Genomic DNA, 24,446 nt, shown 5'->3' on the forward strand with positions numbered 1-24,446 from the left:
AGAAAAATCTGTAAAAATGACTCACAGATTGGGGGAAGGCCGGAAGATAATGTTCCAAAAAGATATGTACTGTAATAGATATAATCCAGGCTGATAATAATGGAGGGGAAAACTGTATACAGAAGAAGCCCAGTGAAGACATTGCCATGTTACTTTAAGTCTTCACCTTCCAGCTCTGGGGTGCTTCCGTAACCTAGAAAACCACCAATGAGAAAGTGAGCCAAATAGTTTCTCGCCAAGTCCAGCAGCGTGTCATATCGGCTCTGAGATCGCAACTCATCAACCCAGCCGTAGAAATCAGAGGACCAGAGGTTCCAGTATGGCAGACTTCTCTTCACCCTGATCTGTCTGAAGCTATCTCCATACACTATTTTCTCAAATCTGCAGATTGCCTCTGACTTTCAACAACTAGCATTAACTTGTAAAAACTGTAAATTGGGTCAAAAATCTTGGCAAAGTGTATTTAATCTTTAAAATGATAAACCAGTGGAATATTATTTCAACGACAGACACTTTTATGTTTATCTTATTACTTTTCAGAAAGTTAATCTTTGTACATTGTTAAACATGCTAATTTAAACAGAGTTAAATAAACCATTTCATTATTCATTTCAATTTTACCCAAATAACGCTGTGGTTTCCCAACACATGCTTTCGATCCAAATAATGATTTATTAATTTTTATTTATTATTTACTTCAAGTCCATAGGGCCAAAATGTCCAATAACAGAAGAAAATTGAACAAAACCTTAAATATTTAATTTGTTTCTTTTATTAGCTGAGAAGAGACATTTCTCATCTGTGAAAGAATCTCAAATATTTAAGACCCTTGGCAAGCAAATGAAGTAACTGCACAGGAATATCATTCATCTGATGGAAGATATTGCCCTCTTTCTTAACCACTGTACAATGGGACAGAGAAGAAAGCATTTCAGCGAAGTTAAGTATGTACTGTTATGACTGATATAGCACTCTTACATAATATTCAATAAGTTGCACAGTTAGTTTTAAAGTCTTCATTGCAAAAAGCCTGTGTAATTAGTGCCTATACTGAACCAGACTTGTTTGCCAAATGTTTGTACTGTTTAGTCTGATGGAGTTAATGGATCTAGCTTAAGCTGAAACAGACCAGCACACACTCTAAATAAGCAGCAATCAAATAAATACTTAAGGACAGTTAATCACATCAGCAGATGGGAGAACTGAGATCTTACCTGCTTCACAGAAACAAATCAGCAGGAAGGTGACACACGAATATGAGACATCACGGCACTCAGTGTGCTGAACAGATCATGGGAGAGAATTATTGCAAAACTGTATTCAATTATGATAATAACATCACATAACAAAATGAATGAGCTCATATTAGCTAAATTGGCTCTGCAAAGAAAACCTAAGTGTACTTTTTCAATACTACTTTTTCTAAGGTCTCTAGTCTATTGTTCTTTTGACAAGTGAAGGCTATTTGTTCCTTTTCTGAAAGAAGAAAGCAAAATGGATTTAATTATCAAAACCATGTGGACAAAAACAAGGAGACTCGTCTCTAGTTTAATAGAATCAACAGGGAGCTTCATTGAACTTTTCCGCTGTAGAATGGGCATAAGAGCAAAGACTGGACTGTTGTAACTAGTTTAATGGATGACTGAATCATTTTGAGGTTTTGAGCTATAAGTTAAGGGACCTTCAACAGAAACCAAGAAAAACCAGCTGCTTCCTAATCTTAATGTGAGCGCTAGAAAACATATTCACATTTAATGAAGACATCATTTATTTCTTAATCAATCTTGCTGAATAACAATTTAAAAAATATCAGTTTTAGGAATGTTGCTGTCAGATCCATGAGAGGAAACCTACCTACAGTAGAAGTTAGAAGCAGGGAAAAGTCTGCAAGAGTGAGTCTAAACTCTGAAGACTGAGCTTCTGTCTGTCCTTCTCAAATACGTGTTCTGCTATTGACCAGCAAAATAACATGAAAAGTGCTTTGCTTTTTGCCAGAAAAGATGCAATCACATTCTTCTTCTATGCCAGACTCAACATGTCTGTGTTACTTCAGTGATGAGGGACTGTTTGCGATTGCACTGTCAGAAGAAACAGCCAGGTAGACAATGAAGTAGAAGAAAAGCAGCCCAGTGGTGCATTTACATGTCACAGTGTCATTCATGTTTATACGAGATTGTATTGACATGACAGATTTCAGGAGTGGGAGTGAAAACCAGATGCCGTCTGCAGACAGACAGACAGACAGACAGACAGAGACTGAACCACCTTCACATCCTCATTGCCTTGCATCAGCACAATGATCGTTCTGTCTGAGAGAACACACCGCCAATCACACATCTATACAAACAGTGCATTGTGAACGAGGATTGTGGATAGTTTTTTTATATGGTGATCCAACCTTTAAAAGAACCCAAGGTTGATCCAAACTCAAAAGACCACAATAGAACAAAAGTTCCTGTTTTATTGCCCAAAATTTGTTTTGTACTGTACAGGAGGTATTTTGTCCTGTAGGTGTTATGCCAAATACATGGCATCCAAAAGAAAGTGGCAACCAGGCGAAGTGGTAATTAGTAGCACAGTTTGTTCTCGAAGCCCTGCCCCTTTAATCGCTGATGCTAAAGGGCCCTTTTAGTCCGATGGCCCCGGACCACAATTTCTACCGAGGGGGACACTTATCCCAATTTCTCCCCTGCCCCTCCTCAGGTCTGTGCATGCCACTGGTGTCTTATATTAAGGCCTGTTCACACCAAAAAATGACAGCCATAAAGAAAAGGTAGGATGTGAATTGGCTGTCAGTGTTTTTACTGTCCATTAGCTGGGAAAAATTGTTGTGAAAGTGATTCCAACAATATTTTTCCACTTCCACAGTCTCGATCTTATTTATTCACGATAGCTAAGCTAAATGCCATCATCTTATTTTCCAAAATTACAGAATGTAGATAAATGACTATGGCATAATAAATATATCATAAATGTTGTGCATAGATGCTGATCATCAATAGAGGTATTAATCCGATCATTTTAAGATTGACACGTTTGGATTGTTGTTGTAAAGAAGCACATGATTAAACTGAAAATAAAATAATGTGTGTGTGTGTATATATATATATATATAATTTTCAATAATAGAATAAATAAAATTAGGATTGGCAGCATTAAAGCTTGGTGGTTCATCTCGCATTTGCAAACGTTACATCTGACGTCTATAACTCCAAATGACGCCAAATGACCGTTGATGATGCTGAAGAGATGTCCACTCGCAAAAAAAAGAAATAAAATAAAACCTTGATTATAGATGGTAATCGTAAGAGAAGATAGATTTTCTGCATTTGCATCTTTAAAGACCACATCAAAGACTGCATACTGCGAGCAGTTCAAAGGTAAAAAACCGTCCACCATCACAATGAGGCAACATTACAGCAGAGATAAACAGCAGCCATTATTACGATAATAATTCAAACGTCTTAATATTTCTGACACAAAAAGTGAAATCAACTGTGAATAAATACCCGGTAAAGTAACATTGTATTTGTTTATTACAGTTAAGTAATAAGATAATGGATGCTGTAACTATTTAGATAAAAAGATGGCGCTTGGCATGTCTATCCGTCGCTGACAGGAGGATAAATGTGGCGAACTGGCTGAAAAAAAGTATGGAAAGGTTATTTCTGCTTAACTCTAAAGCTGTCTGATAGTGACATCCACTGGTAAACTGCACACATGGCAAGTATATTTTGTAAAAAAAATATGACTCGTTTCAAAATATCAATCAGCAGGTATTGTGATGAACCGATACATTTATTCAATTTACAACAGCATACTGCTGTTTAGATGGACAATGAGAAAAGAAAGCACAGAAGTTCCTTTTAAGTTATTTACCAAAACTTTTATTGAACAAAAGTATTTCAATTCTCACCACACTGTCCTCAAAACAGTACCATAATGCAGGATCTAAACGATTCATATATGCACCATATCTTTTTGTAATATATATGTATATGTACATACAGTGGAAAGAGGAATTAAATAGCATTGCTCAATAACATTCAGACAAATAGAAAAAACATTAAAAAAATAAAAAAACAACAAAATAAAAACTTGACCAACACACTTATTGGTAAACAGACTTCGAGTAATTGACAAAAGTAAAGAAATAAAATCATATTCTTGTTTATTACTCTTGAATTAGTGTTCACAATCAACTGTGTGTTACTGAGAGCAGAGAAGACTGTTGGTGAGGTGCAGTAAGACATCAATAGTAGCAGAACTGGAAGTGGGTGGCACATTTGGTTGAAAGGACACACATTCAAACTCTCTCCTGTTCTACAGAAACTACTTTCTAAGAGGCTACAATCTCTTTCTTTATCCCCACCTCTTTTAACTCGTCATAACTGCAGCATTTATATCCCTTAATGAAGTACCCTGATTCTGAAGAAACCCTGTAGTGATTTAGATTCAAGCGAATTTCCTGGAAAGCTATGCACGTTTCCACTGCAGGAGGAGAGAAGTCCAAACTCTGCCTTCATGTATGCAGGATGGGACTGCAGATGGAAAAACTGTGTTTTTAAAGGCGCAGAGGATGGGACAGCACCGCTTTACTTCAGGGTGAAACCTGACTGTCATCTCAGCAGTTAGTTTGGATTCAGATTCAGTCAGTGTAACGCGATAGGCAGCTGCAGTGTGAACATACGTAAAGAAGTTACATGGCCATCAGATGAACTCTACGAATGAAGACATACAGTATCATCTGTTGGGAACCAAATCACACTCCTTGCTCTGAAGTATCAAGGTTATTAAAGTATCATACTGTAATGCTCTTTTGGGCAGAGAAATGTAAACCAATATAACATGGGTTGAGGTTGTGGATTAACCAGCAACAGGAAGAGCAGGAGAACAGCTTCCCAAAGGCTGGGAGAGAGTTGTACAGATGTTGCTCCGTCAAATGCCATTCTGTTTTTCCTTTACCAAAACATCCAAAACTGTTAAATCATAAAAAAAAAAAAAAAGCGGGAACGTATAACATGTATTCATTTAGCTGACACTTTATATCAGGGACGGTCATCTCTGTCTAAAAGAATGACAAATTGCTATTGCTCCCTACAGGAGTGGAGGCGATATTGGGCTCTGAAATGTCAAATAGTCCTTGAAGTTGCTTCTGAAAGGAGCTTTTCCCCTCATTCAAGAATTTAGTAAAGCCAGAGTAGTGTGCAGAAAAAGAAGGGAACTGAGGTGCACAGAGGGAGATGTAATGTCTGATGAAAAAGTGCCAAATTCAGGCAAGGGGCTTGACAAGATAGAGTTTGTCTCCTTGCTCACTGGTGAAGATGGGCGCTTTCTTGTAGTGCTCTACAAGCTCATCCATACTGCTAAAACGCCGCTGACCGATGCCGTACACTCCGTCCTGCAGCTGCACCTTGAAGTGTTTGTTCTTCCCAACAGCCTTCAGAGAAATGGAGAAATCACTGGGCTGAAAAAAACAAAGACAAGAGACATGGAGAGATAAATTGATGGGACGTTGTTGCTACTGCTTTTCCATGTCTAAACACCAGATGGCAGCATTGATTTGAATAAAATAAGGCCTGACACCAAGTCACCCAACAACTGAGAGGACATCGCCTTTTTTGGGCAGTAAAATTTGATCCAAGATTTCCTTATTAAATGAAAGAAAAAATATTTCACTTTCAAGGTTTTAGCCTTCTAATCTATCGATTCTCGATCCTTGTAAGATTGATTTCTTGCTATGATCATTCATAGGGGCCTTATAGCCATATTACAAATGAACAACAACAAAAACACATTTGGAAGAACATGTGACGAAGACTACAAGCACAAAGCAGAAACACACAGCCCCAGGGGTGGGCGATATTATATCACAAGACAGCAGAAATGTCAACCGGTGGAGTTCTGCTTTACCATATACCACTGCATGATTTCAAAAATCCCACACTATTCAGAAAAACATGCCAAATATTGTTGCAGAAAGGCACAGTTTACTCTACCGCCTGGTTAATTATAATTGAAATTACTTAATTTTCATATTGCTATATGCCACACACATCTTGCGTAGATTTATGGTTACCGAGCAATATGTACCAACTTAGAACATATTTATTAGTAACGAATTAACTTATCTTTTCACACCTTTTCAAAATCCAGTTAAAGACTCCACAAAATGTTTCAAAGAAAATAATATAATGAAGTTCAGTACCTTTCATTTATAAAGTATTTGAGCACATTATTAAAATGTGCATGCAATATTAAATATTTTTGGAATTAATTTCCATTAGTAATAAGTACCAAACATATATTGCATTACCATTACCATATACATGTAATATGTGATAAATAGGCCTGTCACGATAACAAATTTTGCTGGACGATAAATTGTCCAAGAAATTATAGCGATAAACGATAATATTGTCGTTCTAAGACCAGTTTCAACTAATATAATGATAATAGCATAATAATGCAGGTACACCTTTTCAAAGATCAATAAACTTATTTTATTTTATGGCAGATTCAGAGCAAGAAATATCAACATATTGACTTTGTGTGGCTTAAAATTAATTAATTTTGTATGTTATATTATGTTTATATGCCAGTAAGGAACGCAGCTGCCTGAGCGCTTTGGAAAGAAGGAGAAAACGACGTGCGCCTGCGGTGTGTGTGTGTGTGTGTGTGTGTGTGTGTGTGTGTGAACTCACCGGGCGCGTTGACACACGAACTCCACGCCAACAGACATAATTAGCTGAGTAAGCCAAATGAAGCGAGCAAAAAGTAGGCCCATTTCGAGAGAAAGGGCAACGAAGTTACTTGCAAAATATGCTACGCGGTATTAAAATAAAGCAGTAGTGCAAGTACAATGCTGTATCACTTGCGACACAAACATCCAAAAGCAAATGAAAGGCGCTTCCCAAAGCTGGTCACTCTCGTGAGACGTTATCTCTTTTTTCCCGGGACATCTGTGCCATCGGAGATGGTGTTTTCTACCGCTGGCTGTCCACAGGCTGCGCTCCAGACTAACCCCATATCATGACATTACATTTTTTTTAATAAAATTTGAAAAAAATTAATAAATAAATTATTGCGGCCGAAAAATGTATCGAGCTCATTTTTTAATCGTGCGATTGATTTATCGACTATCGCGACAGGCCTAGTGATAAAATATTACCCAAGTAAGGTTTTGGTTATACTGCCCACCTCTAAACAGGACTATGGGAAGTCACATTCTCATTGCAATTCAAATAAGTTTAGCAAGTTTTATTCAACACTGTCCAAATTGGTCTCTGTCACACAGTAGACTCAGTAGGCTGTGCAAGTAAACTGATCCACTATTCAGTGGGTTGCACAAATAATTGGTTCACACTGTGCAGTTCAGTTGGCTAGTGCAGTTTCGTCCAACTCTGGTTTACGATACAGTACATTACATAACTCAATAAATAAGCTTGGCATGCAGATGTGAATGAATGATGCATTTATAATGTGAGGGAAGTCGGTTCAACTTACCGATGATTCACTGTCCCGTATCAGAAAGTCCCCTACCTCTCCTCTTTCACTAAGTGCACACTCAGCTTGGTGCCGTGTCACGTTACCGTAGTACCAATCCTTTCCAGCAAATTTGCCTGTACGTGAGGGAACTGTGTGACTGATGTGAGGAGAGCCATGACTTGACCCCAAGCCCTTCGCAACTGGCCCATCACTGAGCACTACAACATAGTTCTTGGGCACAAGACCTACCACGCCTCGACTGTTTTTACACCTCCACCACTCTGGGTCATTCTCTGGCTTTTCCAAAACTTCCATCGTCTCACCCTTCTCAAAGTTCAGTTCCTCCTCTGTGACAGAGCTGAAGGGGTACAGAGTCTGGACCACATGCAGAACGGAGCTCCCGGAGCCTCCCGGCCGGCCATTGGCCATTGCCGCCCCTTGCCCCACCCTTAAGGACCGGAAGCCCCCCAAAGAGTCCCCAAAGACCCCATCATGGTCTGCGTATCCCACCTCCTCTTGGACGTAATTGGATGGGAACCAACCGACATGACCGGCATGGCTACCCCTCCACCAGCCGTCGCTGCACTTCTCCATGACGACCACCCTCTCCCCTTTAATGAGGTTGAGTTCATCTTCACGCTCAGCTGCGTAAGAAAACTTCACCAGTGCGGGAATGTTCAGGTCATAGATCCGCTCGGCCCCGCCCACTCCACCTCCTCCTGTGCTGCCATTGGATGGGTACTCTGCCTCTGTGCTGGGTGTGGGAGATGGATCACGAGCACTAGTCTTCCTTTTCGTTTTTCCCAGGCCTAAGAGGAATAGAGAGATGCAAAACATTAAGGAAGCAGAAATCTGGAAGAAAGCTGTCAAAACAGAGTCGTGAAAGACCATTACACCAATTAATCATTGAATCAATTAGTCTGACATTTCCAAGCAAGAGCTTTTACCAATGCTTATAGCTGACATTGACATTTATGAAATTGTTCATAAATGTCATAAATCATCCTTTTCTTGAACATCTACATTCTTCTGCCATTGCAAGGCATAAAAATAACTAAAATATTAACACCAAATCAGAAAAGACATTATGAATACATTTTCAGTACTGAATCCATAGTGCCATAGCACAACACATTAGTTTTCACAGACTTGTGACTTTGCAGTCTTAAATGAATGCGAGTAGAGAAAAAGATTGGGTACCACAAAATAATACACAGACAAGAAACAGATGGCATGCCATTCCATTGAAATGTACTCACTGATTACACATGAAGCAACAAACATACAGTGTGACCAGAATGACCCTTTGTGAAGGCTTTTTTTTTTTTTTGGTTTAATTCCAAATGCCAAAGAGGACAAATCTGGTGATCATAGACTTCTGCTTTAAATTCCCTTGTGTTCCCTGATGTCTTAAACCATTGCATTTTCTCGACTCCTACTATAGAAAATTTCCACCACTTCTGGGCAGATAGAAGCTGATCTACTCAAGGCTAGTGATCTGACAGAGCAGACTGTGTTAGAGGCCAAGAAAGTAAACACTTGAGTTCTAGGGGTGCACTGGGAACTGTGAAAGAAAAGAAAGGTTAAGGATGGAAGACTTTCAAATTCAGCCTTATAGAGAGATGGGATAACTCTGATCTGATTATCTAACAAAAGAACAAATAACCAAAGAAACAGACAATAGTTTGAGTGCAGAAACTTGTGTCTCATAAATACACAGACATACTTTCACCACAAGTAGAAAAATTAATTATGAGTTTAAAAAACAAAAACCAGGAAACAAGTCAAAAATGGTTTTAGGTAAACCAGATCAGTACACATATGTCATTGTCCATAACTGGCTTATTCAATGTGAACATGTCTTCCGCATGTATTGATGAAAAAAACAGAGACAAATCATATGATTTCATAATCTTGTTGAGTATTTAAAATGAGCTGATTTTTGACAGTTATCAGCATTTCATTCATTCTCTAAATGCCAGTGAAACAGACAGGTACGCTGCAGTATCCAAAGTAGGTCCCTGGTCTGCATCTCGGTGTCTTGACAGGCAGCCAAAAATAAGCCCTCTCACTTGTTCCCAGGTAACAGAGGAGATTTGCCACTGCCAATGTTTCTGCTTCCTGTACTGATCCCATGTGGCCACGTCAGAAGCTTTATGTGTGCATATGCACGCTTGGTGTGCAGTCATTATGAACAGAGTACACAGAAAGTGTAGTGAGGTGTAGACATTGAGATGAGGCCTGGTAACTCCTTGCAGACTCCAGACCCCAGCTGTCTATGAGCAACTCAGGCACAATGAGCCTACCAGGCAACAGAAACAGTATCCTGGAGCTGCCTCATACTGATCACTGGAAAAGGTGCAAGAGGAGGACGAGAAGGCGCTCAAAAGAAACTCAAATCTGACGTTAGCTGACAGGAGAAAGAGTAGTCAATCTGGCAAGTAATGACACACAGATTAACAGAGCCGTGGGAATACAAGAGAACATTTGATGACTGTGACAAATCTATATGAAATGGCAAAACTTTCTCACATGCATCCATGATGAACAAATACGCGTGAAGACAAAAAAAGAAAACGTTTTTCCATCAGTCCTCAACTCCTGGGACCTTGACTACTGAAGTACACTTAACAGGTACTTCCCTTAGGGATTGTCAGTCTCACACCGCATTGCACATTAACCTGGAAATACCTCTACCAAAGGCTTTCTGAGGTGAGAATTAACCTGAAAGCATTCCCGACTTCAAATTAAGATATCGACCCTTTGCAGTCTGGAAGGTAGGGCTGGGCTTCGTAAATGACTCCAATAATCAATCTTGATATAAAGTTATTAACATAAATTAAGCTTTAAGTGAATGTAAGTGAATTTAGATGATGATATACATGTTAGCAAAGTATTAGCATCAGTGCTCTACACAGTGTCTTGCTGTCTGTCTGCATATATTCATACACAAATGCACAAAGGGACTCGCACAACTGCTTACCCAAAAGCTCTCATTCTTCTTTTCCTTCCTTCATTTAAAAGCTGGGGATCTAACCTTCCATTAACTCACATTTCCGTAAAGCAATCACCCCTTTCTCCTAAACCTTTACACTTACAGTTTACCCATGTCTAATATAAAACTGACTTGTTAACAGGTAAAGTCATCTAACCATCAAAGCTGCAATAATGGTGCTCCCCTACCATTATGCTGTCCATTAAGCTCCATAATATATCACAATAATACCCAAAAATTGCTTCATTCAATTAACTCTCCATCTACATAATTAGCTTGGAACTTAACCCACAGTAAAGCTTCAGGCTCCATTTGCCATTTATTGCCTCTGCCTCTATTAGTGTAATACAATGTTGCACAATCAGAATGTTTTCAGACAGGGAGACTGTCATATCATATACCTCAAGGTCCACATATTGAAGTGCTGATATTTTAGAAGCTGACAGAACCCCCAACAGTAACAGTCAGAGGAACAAGCTAAAATAAATATAGGAATATAAAAATTTTAAGATTTAAGATTTATGTCAGAAGCAGTGCTAAACGTTAATAGTCAGTATAAAAGTTAGGAAAAATGTTTTGCTCTTTAATAATCACATGTATGTGTGTGCACACTGAATGTTCAAGATGTGCAAGATAATGCATGTGAAAACGATCAAATGCATTTCTTCAAAATGCCGTCTTAATGTGGTTTTAACGTAAACACAGTTGGCTGCTCAAATGCCAAACTTTACTATTTGAAATCCATGAGACCACATGGTGTCCCATTTGTCATTTTATGATTCATAAAGCTAGTCTTGAGCCTGTTTGGGGCTCCCTTGACGCATCCTTTTGTAAACTCCACAGCAGACAAAGCAAAAGTCAATAATGGGAGACACTTTATCAAGTAAAGTTATGTTTCAAAATATCTGCCACTGGTTGAACAAACAGATAGTCCTGCCAGAAATGTATGTTATTGTTGAACCCAAGGGGTCAAAGTTTGATATTGTACCTTCACCATTATAGGTTTTATATGTTTTTCAAAAGCATCTTTTTCCACTGACAGCCATTCAAAAGTAGCCAATGTACATCAGCTGAGTAACTGCCATCAATAAAGGACAAACCTTCTCAGTCAAGCTAATTCCGCTATGTTGGTCTGGTCGGGATACCCAAATAAACCAAGTACTCCTCTCTGCAGACTGTAGCGCGGCGACGTCACGTATGTACGTATGCGTGGTAACGTATATGTATTTACAGTAAATACGATTGTGCGCCATACGCGCCGTACTGACTGTCATTAATGCGCATATCCAGGTTCATTCACTTCCGGATGTTTGTAAGGTATGGTGGATATGAGATATTACTTTTGTTTTCTTAAAAATTTGCATTTAAATTGCTTTTAATTGTAAGAATGCTTTGGTCATAATCATAGAGAGTGTCATTGCACATGTGTGCGATTTCAAACACTTATGACATGTTTTATGATATAGTATTCGAATGCTGGTCTTTCAAAGTCTTATTTCGCCTAAAATGAACCATTAAAGATGTCTTAAAATAGAGCAGAAAGACTTTAATGTTAGTAATGCCATTCCCTTATGAAACAAAAATATATTGCAGTATATTGGAAAATATCATGTAATATATTAGGCATATATTCTTATATATGGGATTTAATATTTATTTTTTCCAATATATTGCAATATATTGAAAGCGGCAACCATTTGTATATTTTGCAATATATTATATGATAAATGTATCATCAATGTATTATTCAATGTATTCAAATATATATTAGAAAATAAAAAGGTAAAATAATGTATTACAATATATCACAATATATTTTAAGAAATATATTGGTAAATATATTTTCCTTTCGTAAGGGTTGATGGTTGCATGCATTGCAAAAAAATATATATTTGTAATCTTTTTCATTAACATTATCAAAGATTAATAGATACTGTAACACATGTATTGTTCATTGTTAGTTCATGTTTGTACATTAACTAGTGATTACCAATGACACCTTATTGTAAAGTTTTACCTCTTAAATTGACCTTCATATGTCTTAATATGACTTTTTGGGGACATTGTCAGTGAGAAGAAATTCAGAGAAGAGAGCCCACTTCATGTGGTTAGAGTACTGTAATTATCTGTTTTTCTTTCTCTGGCAGACTGTATAGCCCTCAACTGTAACATTTTCAAATTGAAAAAAACTTCAAACTTTCAGGCCATGCTTTCTCAAGCCAAGCCAACCTAGATTTTGACTTGAGAAAATTTATTAATTTAGTTGATGTTAATACTGGTTATAAATTAAATCTCTTAGGTAGTTTACAGACAAAGCAAATAACACTTTTTCTAACACCATGCTATAATATATTTAAAAATACATTTAAAATATTTTCCTTGTATGCCTCTTCTGCCTTTCTTCAAAATGATTTAATATTGCTTTAGTATTGTTTGATCTTTTATGTAAATTAGGTGTCGTGAACTGAAGTGCATTGTCTGAACAATACAACCTGAGTGTCCGGGCGTCATGTTCTCTGACCCAGTGCCTCCGGTGTAGTGAGATATTTAAAGACTGTCCACCTCGCTGTGTGAGGAGTCGCAGGAGGAGAGTCCTGTGTGGGTTTTATCCATTCAAAGAATTTGAAGGCTACTGCTTGACTTATTGTTTTATCAGTGATGGAGGTGAATTTCAGATTTTTTTTTCTTGTGTCATGTCTATAGTCTTAATCTATATTTGTATATACAATTATATTTTCTGTTTTGTTCTTTGAAATAAATAAAAAAAGATCACTGTCATCAGTTTGGTTTTTTTGGAGGCACCTTGCATAAAATGGGATGCAGACACTGAAAATATACTGTATGTAGTCAACTGAACTTAAAACTACTTTATTGGCTTAAATGTTTCACATGCAGAATTGCCAAAGCAAAAGAAAAATGTCCAAATTTATAGTTAAAAAATAGATAAACAAGAACCAAAGCAAAAGAAAGATTAAAACAAGAAAAGGCAGTGGCTATTTACACTTATACTATAGATTCTATTTATACTATGTTAATATAGCAGGCTATTTATATTACTTTATATTACAATTATTTGCACCTCAGTATTGTAGTACATTATAAAAGAGTATGTAATAATGAGTGTAAATTATAATTTTAATTCAAATTATTAAATGGATGCCAGCATATTAGGACAATAAAGCCCTCCCTCAAAACTGTTTGATTATTTCCTTCGTTTTTATTTAAAATAAATGGTTTTCTGATGTGATTTGAAATTTGAAAAGGTAGGGAAAAAAAGGCAGATTCGGACCGGATCGATTGCATCAAATTGTGAACAACACACGTTTTACCATCTGCACTATTAGAGCCGACGACTGTACTTTATCTGTTGTAATTTTGACTAGCTCAATAAGAAATATAAGGTGCCATTAAAGTGTAATATTACAATATACACAGTGAAGTAAGGTGCAACAGAATGTTAATATATTGTAACATACTACGTACACAGATATTACAGAATAATTAATTTAATTCCGTATAATTTTACCTCAGATGAAACATGGTTAAACATGGATGTTTTTCCCGTCTTTTTACACCTTAATGTTCTTTAATACTTTAACATTTTATTAGTTTTCTTTTAAGTATGCGCATCGTTTTAATGCACGCACGATCCGAAAACAACTAACGTCATCACGCAATGCAAATTACAAGCGCATGCGCGGTAAACACATACATACGTGACGTACGTACGTGACGTCACCGCGCTACAGTCTGCAGCGAAGGGTGTCTCAAATAAACAGCTATTAACACCACAGAGACACATTCTTTGCACTTTATCTTTGTTCTCCTGATGGAATGGTTTATTAGGAAATGCCAATTCACAGCACAACTTGTGTGAGATGCAACTGTGCATGTGTACTGCAACTCAGAGGTGCCAAGAAGAAGTGTGTGTGTATGTGTGTGTGTGGGGGGGGGGGGAGAGTACGCTGACAGATCTTTAGCGAGATCCTCTGATCTTCAAAGAGTGACAGCTTTTGAGCTCAACAGGATGGAGGGAGGGTTTGAGTGCAGGTATCCGTGACAACCACCAATCAGAGGTCCCCTGTGGCCTCTCAATGGGAATTCATTCCCAATGCAGAATTAACTTGGAAGGTCACTGGCGCATATTCATGACCTTCCTCTTGGTACAAAAGTAAATGGTCTCCTGTTTTCTTTGTTCCACAGATTATTTGGGAATACTGATGTAACCATAATTTCACAAATAAAATAAAAGTTAACTTCATTACATGAATACAATACTACTTCATTATCCCAAAGCCAAAGGCGTCGCTGTGAATGGACAGATTAAATCTGAATGAGGAGTTTCATTTCAACACTTGTCTAACCTGCTTTAACAATTCTACAGTTAACCTACCTGGAATTCACACACATTCACTCACACACAATAGAACACAATGGAAAGGAAGCAAATAAGTTAAAAGTAACACCATTTTCATGGAAGCTGAATGATGGCCTACTTCAGTTTCAAAGGTTGTCTCAGTGACCTGCATGGGGATAAATGCATTGCATTTAACCGCTTCAATAGCTTTTAAACTTCTCACTGTCTCTACCCTCAACAGCCAAGGAGGCATTATCGATCCACTGCTTCCTGTTGTTCAGAGCTCATTAACAAAATAACAATGTTATTCAGAGCTCATTAACTCATGGTAACCACATATGGGATGAAGAAAAGAATAGACAGGGATAAGCATGCTTTCATGTAGGCCTACTAGTGATTTGTACTGATTTAAGAGTATACAAATATACATAGGTCAGAGTGTGGATGGAATTTTAGATATGAGATTCCAATGAAATATGGAAGTTTTCCATATTCTCCTTTCAAAATGTTACAAGTTATGTTGTCAACCAGTACCCATCAGTTATTGTTCTCCATCTGCAGCACATGGAAATGGAAATGCCCTGGCCTAGAACTCAGACATTTCATGAGAAGGGCAACAAATTGTGAAGCGCTGGAGCTAGAAATCCATTAATCCTCACACCTGTAGTGTTTCACCCATATGTAGCTCTTGAGACGGCCCATGGGAGAACTGACGGATAACTTGCACTTGTGGAAAATACTTGCCAGTTGTGGCAAATACGATTCTGCACATAACAGGATAAATTTTAAATAACTGTTTGGCAAGAGACCACATAAAATATAAAAAGCATCTCTAGATATTTAAAAAAAAAAAAAAGGTAAAGCGTATCAATGTTTATTTTGAGGTCTAAACTGTATAGTGTTCCAGATAACTGAGCATGTGTATGCGGATATTGGGGGATTTGCTATTGGACAGCAGGGGGCACCTGACTTTCAGAGTCAGCCCCTAGGACCACACCAGTCTTATAAACATGAGATACATTTTTAAACAGTGACCTTTTCAGATAAAATAATTCCCAGGGATCCTTTCCTAACAAAGCAATGTCAAACTCATCAAAAACTAGCACTTGCTTTTGGTGTTGTGCTAGATATTTTGTCATTGGAATGAATGAAGGAGGGCCCCTCAAGGTGATTTTAGATCAAAGTATCTCAAAAATAAATTCATATTTGTAAAAATCATAACACATGCAATCAAAGGAGCTCCACTGGTTCAGCTGCTTCTTAAATCCCAGTGTTCATTTTGTGTTGTTGGCTTATACACAACTTGCTGCAAAAAACGACAGTCCCAGGAGTCTTCCTTAGTGCCTTGAGATGACAGATTGAGCATTAAAGGCATGAAGCTCCGGAGGCGTATGGGGGAAGTGGGGCATGGCAACTGCGAGGGCGTTTCATACACATCATCTACTGAAGGAGTATGAGGTCTAGACCTATGCAAGCTCTTTTCTATGACATTTAGATCAAAACAACACCATTTACCTAATGATCCAGCCAATCTTAATTATAACCTTTAACTTGTCAACTTTGCAAATGTTAAGGCCATGAAAATGCCTGTCGTTGATGATACAGCATGTTATGGAAGTTCTGGAGATTTAATTTTTCTCCCCAGTAGATGTTCTACTTCCTGACGGTGTTGCCAAGATGGCTGCATGAACCGACTTGCGTTAAAAGGACTTTACTAGTTTGGCAGGACTGTGGATTGGTGAAATGTTTCATTGAGCTGGGAGACTTCTTACCAAGAGTGTCTTTCAGGTTCTTCACTAGAGAGGTTTTCTTCAGACTGTTTTTGCGCTCCACATAATTCGAGGGGACGTAGCCGGTGCGGTTGGATGCGTTGCGGACTCTCCACCAGGTCTTGGAATCATCCAGCAACCACAAGCGCTCGTTCTTCCGGATGTCCAGTTCCTGGTCTTGCTGAGCTGTGTAGTCCCACTTGGCTATAACAATCACCTCCTCTGTCATCTTTCATCGAGTCCCACTGCCAAAACAGAGTCAGAAAAAAATTGATATAAAAGATTGTAGAAGAGCTAACTTGTTAACTTTAGAGCTAAAAAAAAACCTTTGACAACCTAAATAGTTTCATGAATGACAAACTGACCAACTATAGCATCAATTAAGTACAAGGAAAATGTACAGATAAGACTGAAAACTCAAATATTTAAATATCCATATTAAAAACTTTATAAACCTTAATCTCGAGACGTATGTGTCATATTTGCATTTACAAAAGAACGCTGTTCTAGCATATGATGTAGGACGTAGGCATAGCATAAGCTCCGGTGAGAAGTTATGAACGATGAAGAGCAGAGGAGAGAGCAAAACAAAACACTGGTCACGAATAGGATGTACAAATCGAGGATTTGTAAAGAAAAATATCGGAGGATTTCGATATACTGTAAGCCAAGAGGAGACTGGTTTCCTTTGTTTAAAAAAAAAAAAAAAAAAAAAAAAAAAAAAAAAAAACCCTTGGCTCTCACGAGATTTGCGCATTTTCACTGGAATTTACGCTACGCCTACGTCATTCGCCGGAACATCGCTCTATTGATTACAATACACAAGACAATTACAAGAAATTAATATACACCTAGGATGGCTTGAGGGTGAGTAAATCATGGGGTAGTTTTTATTTTTGGGTGAACTATCCTTACCTTCTCCTGCAGTAAGACATTAAGTCAAAACTCTATGACAAATGCATGACTCAGACAAGAGCCAGACACAATTACATATGCTCTATTTAACACATCTTAATCAGCAGGTGAGCTCTCACTCCCTTCACTCAACCTATTTACCAAGAGGAGCAAGAGGATAGCAGGAGAACACATGACAGACTGAAGGAGTCAAGAGTATTGAGTAATATTTCATTTAAAAGCTTAATGGTGATAGTCAGCCATTTACAGGTTCTTTTCCCTGAAAATTGTTAACACTTTAGCTCTATAGTGCTATCAAAACACTGTTCTGTTTGATGGAGAAGATGTGCGTTCCTCGTACAATAATGTAACTTGCTGCTTATCTAACATAGTACAATGTATCATTGGAGAAATTAACTAGCTAGTCAAAACTGTTTCCTGAAACCACATTAACTGTGAATCAGCCATTCAAACCAGGTTTTTCTTTCATTCAATGAAATTTGTATACATACAGTATATGGAATGAAAGCTCTAGTTTGCATTCCAAATGATGCACTTTACATTATGCACTTATGTCAGGGGCTCTCAACTCTGGCCTATTGGCCCTCGAGGTTTACTTTCCTGCTATATTTAGCTTCAACCCTAATCAAACACACCTGAACAAGCTACTCAACGTCTTGAGGTTTACTAGAAAGTCAGGCAGATGAGTTTGATCGAGGTTGGAGCTAAACTCTACTGGGACTTTGACAGCTAGAGTTGAGAACCCCTGCATTATGTACTCTACCGTCAAGAGTATAAACTATAAGTTATTTAGTCATCCAACATCATAGTTTGGCAGCCCTTCTGTTACATAAAGAAAGATGTCATACTTGAGTGCATGAAGTGTCCAACATTCCACATTATTTTCTGGGTATTTGAAGTGTGCTTTTTCTTCCTGGTAGTTTTTGTGTGAACACACTGCGCAAACTATTTATATTATAAAATAATATAAATGAAGAGCATGATATATTTAAGTCTACAGTACATGTCATACTAACAAGAAACTACTTCTAACTACTGGTTAAGATGCTGTTTGAGAATATTTGTTGGGACTGTGGTCTAATTATGTTGCTACTGATGAAGACTGCAACCATGTTTGACTAACAGTGCTTTAGGAAACACACTCCAGCTTGATACACCAACAGTGGCTCAACAAATGTTTGCTGTATTGAGTTGACCAATAGCAGACAGGGTAAATTTGTTTGAAAATATTATTTTTGCAATTTCATTTATTGGCACTAGTGGCACATAAATTACACGACACCTCACCTTGGGTGCTAAATTTTAAGCTTAAATTACATCAGTATGTTAATAAACTGAGATAGATATCGCTTAGGTCAATATTTGATTATATATAGATTGGTAAGATATTTGGCTCCCCTTGACAAATTTTTTATGTGACAAATTTGTTTTATTTGATTCCAAACATTTAATGTGTGCATTATATCACAATATGACATTATATCGACCTGTTCTGTAGATAGCAGTCTTGGCCATTAAAAACCCATAAAGGTTGACCTCTAAAACTGATATAAACATCCTCATTGCATTATTATTATTTATTCAGATCAAAATGTTATGACATTGTATATTACAATTGTAAACAAACTGAATAAATATTAGATGTTTTATACATTTAACTAAAGGATCCTGCAAGCACTTTATATTTACCTCCTTTACTCATACTGCACAAAAAGTGGTTCGATAACGTTGAATGTTACAGGGACTGATTATTGCAAATGCAGATCCCATTGTGTTTTGGTTAAATCATTTTTATTTATTTATTTATTGCTGAGGTTTGCATATGGTGGTGTGTTCTTAATGACAGCTTTTCTAAAAATATATCCAATTTCTAAAATAAGAAATATCACGATATGTTGCGATACTGTAAGCAAGGCTATATATTGGTATAAGTATTGTATCGCCAGATTCTTGGCAATACACAGTCCTAGTGTAAAGTTTGTGGGGTTACCATTGTGCTGAAGAGTAGAGTCTGTGGCTAGGATGATGATTAATGGAAACACCATTAAGGCTATATATTACTATATTTAAAAAGTAAATGGCAATTTTTCAGCACAGTGATAGTTCACTAAGTGCTTAGTATAAACTAGTGAGCTTATGCTATTGTAAACTAGCTGTATTTTAAAATATGAAACATTCATATTGTAAATGATTGTTATACATAAGATATATATATTTCCATATATGTGTGTACGTATATACTGCATGAGTAAATATACCGCATGTTCAATATTCATACACATGCAGTACCATATCTTATCACATGAACATCTATATAGGGCTGCACGATTAATTGAAATGGAATCGTGATTCGACAGAAGCTGTGATTTCCATGCATATCTTTCAGTGAAGCACGGTTCTGTGATCAGCAGTAAATCTCCATCCGAAAGCTAGAGGGCGCTCTCACGCTGAAAATCCTAATATGCCCCGAATAAGAAACCCATGAAATGCCTATAGCGGCATTTACTAAACAGAGCCATAGTTCCACTGGGAAGCTATGCAAACAGCTGTCATTATCGCATATGATTTCTTCGATTTCATAATCGTGCAATAAAATGATCTATGGTTTTTTGCATATCTTTTCAGAAAACTATTACCCTGTGTAGTAAATGCTGCTCAATCTGAAAGCATGTGATCATGATTTACTGCTGATTACAGAACCGGCTTTACTAAAAAAAAAAAAAAAAAAAAAAACCTTACAAATCGTATTTGATTAATCGTGCAGCCCTACATCTACATATTATATAAAGTGTATTACTGAATATAAAATTACATATACTGTGATATGTTGATATATGATATATTTTTTATGAAAGTGGGAATTCCTTTATTATGTATTATTCAATATATTGTTAGATATTTTTTACACAATATATTATTCTGTACATTTTCTAATATACTATTATATCATTTGATGTATTGATTATTCATATATTAGGAAATATATTGTCTTTGCAAATGGGTAACAAGCCTCTGAAACAAAGCAAACAAAGAATCTGAGGATTTAGAAGGAGTGTGAGTAACAAAAAGCAAGCAATATAGGCAGAAAAGTATTTTCGCTTACAGTAGCAATGGTTAAGTCTCTTAATCCATGCCACTGGTCTTATTAAATAAACAGCCAAACATTCAGACAAAAAAGCCATTAAAAATGACTGAGACAGACAAAGGCTGAGCATAAGGTTTCAAAATACACGGAGCGTTCTTGTTCCTCCAAGCAAAATGACAGAAATGATAGTAGGCAGTTCTTAAACCCATAAATGAATAAGTAGGCGGGTTTATTGGCATGGCTGATTTTAAACGCCTAGCCTGAGATGTGAGAGAGAGCTGCTGAAGGATTAAATATGCACTGAATAGTAATGGACTGATTAAGTATTGATGGTGTTTCAGGCAAGCGCACTTAAAGCTCTGTGCTCCTGCTGAGAGAGGCTTTAGGCATGGCTACTAAGTCAAATGCACAGCCATTAGAAGAGAAGGGCAGAGCTATTGAGTCTGAGACTGTATGTGCATGTGGGTGTGTATGCGTGAGCAACAGCTTTCATTTCATGCTTTGCCTAAAACGAACAAATGATGCAGAACCCATATGCATACAGCATACAGTAGCTTTCTCATTTCTGAATGCCGTGAGTCGATTTACCACTCCTTTAGTGTTTGTCTATAAATGTTATTCTCCTGGTACACTTTCATAAATGCAATATTACCCTAGACTCAGCCTCAAGCAGCACACCAACAGACTGTATGCCCAGCCACTGTATGTCCACTGACCATCTGATGCATATTGCACATTAAACCGGCAAGCACTATTGAAGTGCACATCAAAACAAAAACAAAGTGTGGTTAAGATGGTCTCCTTCTAACTGAATGGGAGCTTCTTGGCCAGAGTAAGCTGCAGTGTGGACCAGACCTTATGTTTAAATCAAACATCTGGCAACACAAGACTAATCTGACCCCTTGAATTATGGGCTCTAAACTCAAATGCAGATAAACATACCGTAAATTGATCTACAGAGGACAGAGCAGACACAGCTTCTTTGACCTGTTTTATGTCTTTAATGGGGCGACAATTCTAATATTAACACCCATCACACTGGAGCACATAACTCATGAGATGCCTCCCACACACAATTACACTACATAAAGGATTTCATTACCTCTGGTCAGATGAGTATCCACGCTGGGCTGTATTTTATAAATGCAAATTTGGCAGCTCAAAGGCAGAGCTCGTTTTCTTTAAATGCAGTCATTAAATGACAGTTCAGATAGGAAAGAGGCTGGCCATTACAGCGCAACAGCTGGATAGAAATGCCCTTGTGCTTTAAATCAGTCATTTTACTCTGCTGGCTGCGAGCTTCGGGGTCATTCATTTCCTGAAGCACATGACCTCACTCGCTGTGTTTCGGTAAAGGGCGGGAAAAAGAGCCACGGAGAACAAGGAGCTGCTAAATGAGATTCTCCATTGGGCATAAACAAGGGAGGAAGGGAAATAAGGTGAGGAGAGCAGGTTAAAGCTGGTCACTGGACTGAATATTCAGCTCCAGTAAGAACTGATATCAGAACAACTGGCACATTAATCTTCAGAACAGCACTGAAATGGAAAAATTAAGCACAGTGAATGATAACTTTAGATGATGTTTGTAATCTCCCATCTTCGGGGATAAAATCAACAACATAATATGAAAAGAAGCTTGTTTGTAGAAAAAAATGGGTGACAGATTTATGGAGCTTCTGATATAATCACAGGTATCTAATTAAGCACTACACTGCTGTCATCACTCATTGGTTCTGCGGATCAGGACAGAATTGAGGTCATTGTGTCAGAGGACGCTGTTAAAGGTCGCCGTCCATCTATTTCTTCAGAGAACACAGGAGGTTTCTGTCCCGGCACTCATTTCTCTAATCGGAGCCCTGCCCCCTGTAATATCTACACAGCTTAGCCCACCTCCTGACTAATCAAGGCTGTTAAGAAGACCGATGGCCCTGCCATGGGAAAGCAGATCAATCCTCAAGACTCAGCGTTCGCTCAGACGCCTGAAAGCTGCTTGGTAATGATCAATCTTACCCAGTTCACTGTCAGCTTACGCTCACTTACACATGTGACGAGAGAGAGCCTTTTAACCGAGAAGAGACAATTAGCCGGTTTATAAACATTTCTCACTAAGTGCAGAAAAACAGTCGTACTCCACTACCTATAAATGTTTCAGACTTGCAAACAGAGTCTGTCTTACATCCGGCGGCCATGATGATTAGTGTACAATGTTTGTGAAGACAAGAACCGAAGGAAGCCACTCTCTGGCCTTGAATTTATCTATCCTCAGCCAAGATGTTTTCCCATAGTCCAGATGCACTTATCACTCTGAGTCCTGCTCTCAAGGGACTAAAAGCATTTCATATGACTAATACATCTGCTAGGCAAAAGTCCAGCTCGCATTCGCTTAACCCAACTAAACATGTCTCGTACGCAAAGCAGCTGCCAAATGTCAGCTTAAAATGTGCAGATTACACAATTCATGTTATTTCAATGTCTGATTTGTAGTAATTTAGCAATTAGACCTGCACTTTTAATTATAATTGCGCTTTATATATACATATGCTACTGGTCAAAAGCTTAATTTAGTTTTTTTTTTCATTACAATTTAGAAGAACTGTTTCCTATTTGAATATATTAATATTAAAAAAGTGATGGATTTATTCTTGTGATGCAAAACTTAATTTTTCAGCATCATTCTAATAGGCTGATATGCTTCTTGAGAAGCATTTTTTTTAATCAATGTTAAAAACAGTAGTGTTGCTGCATATTTTTGTGGACGCTGTGATACACTACCATTCAAAAGTTTGGAGTAAGAATAACAGAATTATTTCTGTAGGATCATGTGACACTCAAGTCTGAATTAATGGCAAATTAATTTAGTGTAAATTAGCCTGTGCTATGATCTCTATTTAGAATGTGTCATTGTTTTTTGTACAGTTTCTACAGAAATAAATAAAAGTCATAGTCAAATCATTCTCTTTAATGTATTTAATTTGTTTGTACTAGAAAGCAATGAGATGACATGGCGAACAAATCCGCTACAGTTTCCATAGAAGAAAAGAATGAATTAACAAGAGCAAACAGAAGCAAGCAAAAAATAAATCAAGAATGTGGGTTTTAAAGATGTTACCCTTGCTTTCCCAAAATGCATCTGGCCTGGCCTTCCCCCTCGAGTGGGAATTTTATGTGGGAATTAAAGAAAGGCTTCTGTCCAGCTGCATCAGCACTCTATAGAGACTCTCTTGAGCACAAAAACACTGGGATGAGGGGAAAAGAGGCAGCAACAAAGAAAGAAAGAGAATAATATAGAAGTCCCAACAGATTCTTCAGAACAGAGGTTAAGAACGAATCTAGCAGTCATGCTTTCTTGGTCTCTTTTGGATTTCTGTCATGTCTGTAGCAACAGAGGACCGCCACATTCATTTCCACCCAGAAAACATCTCCTGGCACTAGCACAGACTCATTCAGAACCATTCAAATGGGCTCAAGCCTTAAGCTAATGTAGTGGAGTGTGGAGCAGGGCACGGAGTACATTTGCTATAAAGTGAAATCAGGTCAGGGCCTTTAATAGGCAGGAACATGTGTTTTCCCATTGCTGGTGTTAATGATTAGTCTGAACCAGCAGTCCACTCATCGTACACCTCCTCTGTGCTTCTCTCCCACAAACACCGACCAGGCTGCACTGATCTAAGAAACACGAGACATTACATCACGTAACAGTGAGAAATGGACCAGCAGCTTAAAATAGAAAGTGACAAGAAGGAATCAAGTTTGACAGTGACAAGACACATTTCAAACCAGTTATTTGTGAAAATGAGAGACTAGGAAGATGATGAAATGACGGTGGACTGTCAACAC

The 24,446-nt window shown here is 37.7% G+C and overlaps 1 protein-coding gene across 1 annotated transcript in view; it reads right to left on the reverse strand.

Moving 5' to 3' along the window:
• Positions 1 to 5,049: 5,049 nt before the first annotated feature.
• The window catches only part of LOC132152744 (cytoplasmic protein NCK2-like), a 61,900-nt gene continuing 42,503 nt past the window's right edge, over positions 5,050 to 24,446 (reverse strand). Inside the window, exons 2-4 of the mRNA XM_059561603.1 lie at positions 16,613 to 16,854; positions 7,507 to 8,297; positions 5,050 to 5,467 (exon numbers count right to left, since the gene is read on the reverse strand). Coding sequence (XP_059417586.1) covers positions 5,273 to 5,467; positions 7,507 to 8,297; positions 16,613 to 16,838 — 1,212 coding nt within the window. The 5' untranslated portion in view covers positions 16,839 to 16,854 and the 3' untranslated portion in view covers positions 5,050 to 5,272. The remainder of the gene's footprint in view (positions 5,468 to 7,506; positions 8,298 to 16,612; positions 16,855 to 24,446) is intronic.

This window comes from Carassius carassius, chromosome 11, assembly GCF_963082965.1.
Source record: "Carassius carassius chromosome 11, fCarCar2.1, whole genome shotgun sequence".
Taxonomy (NCBI): Eukaryota; Metazoa; Chordata; class Actinopteri; order Cypriniformes; family Cyprinidae; genus Carassius; species Carassius carassius.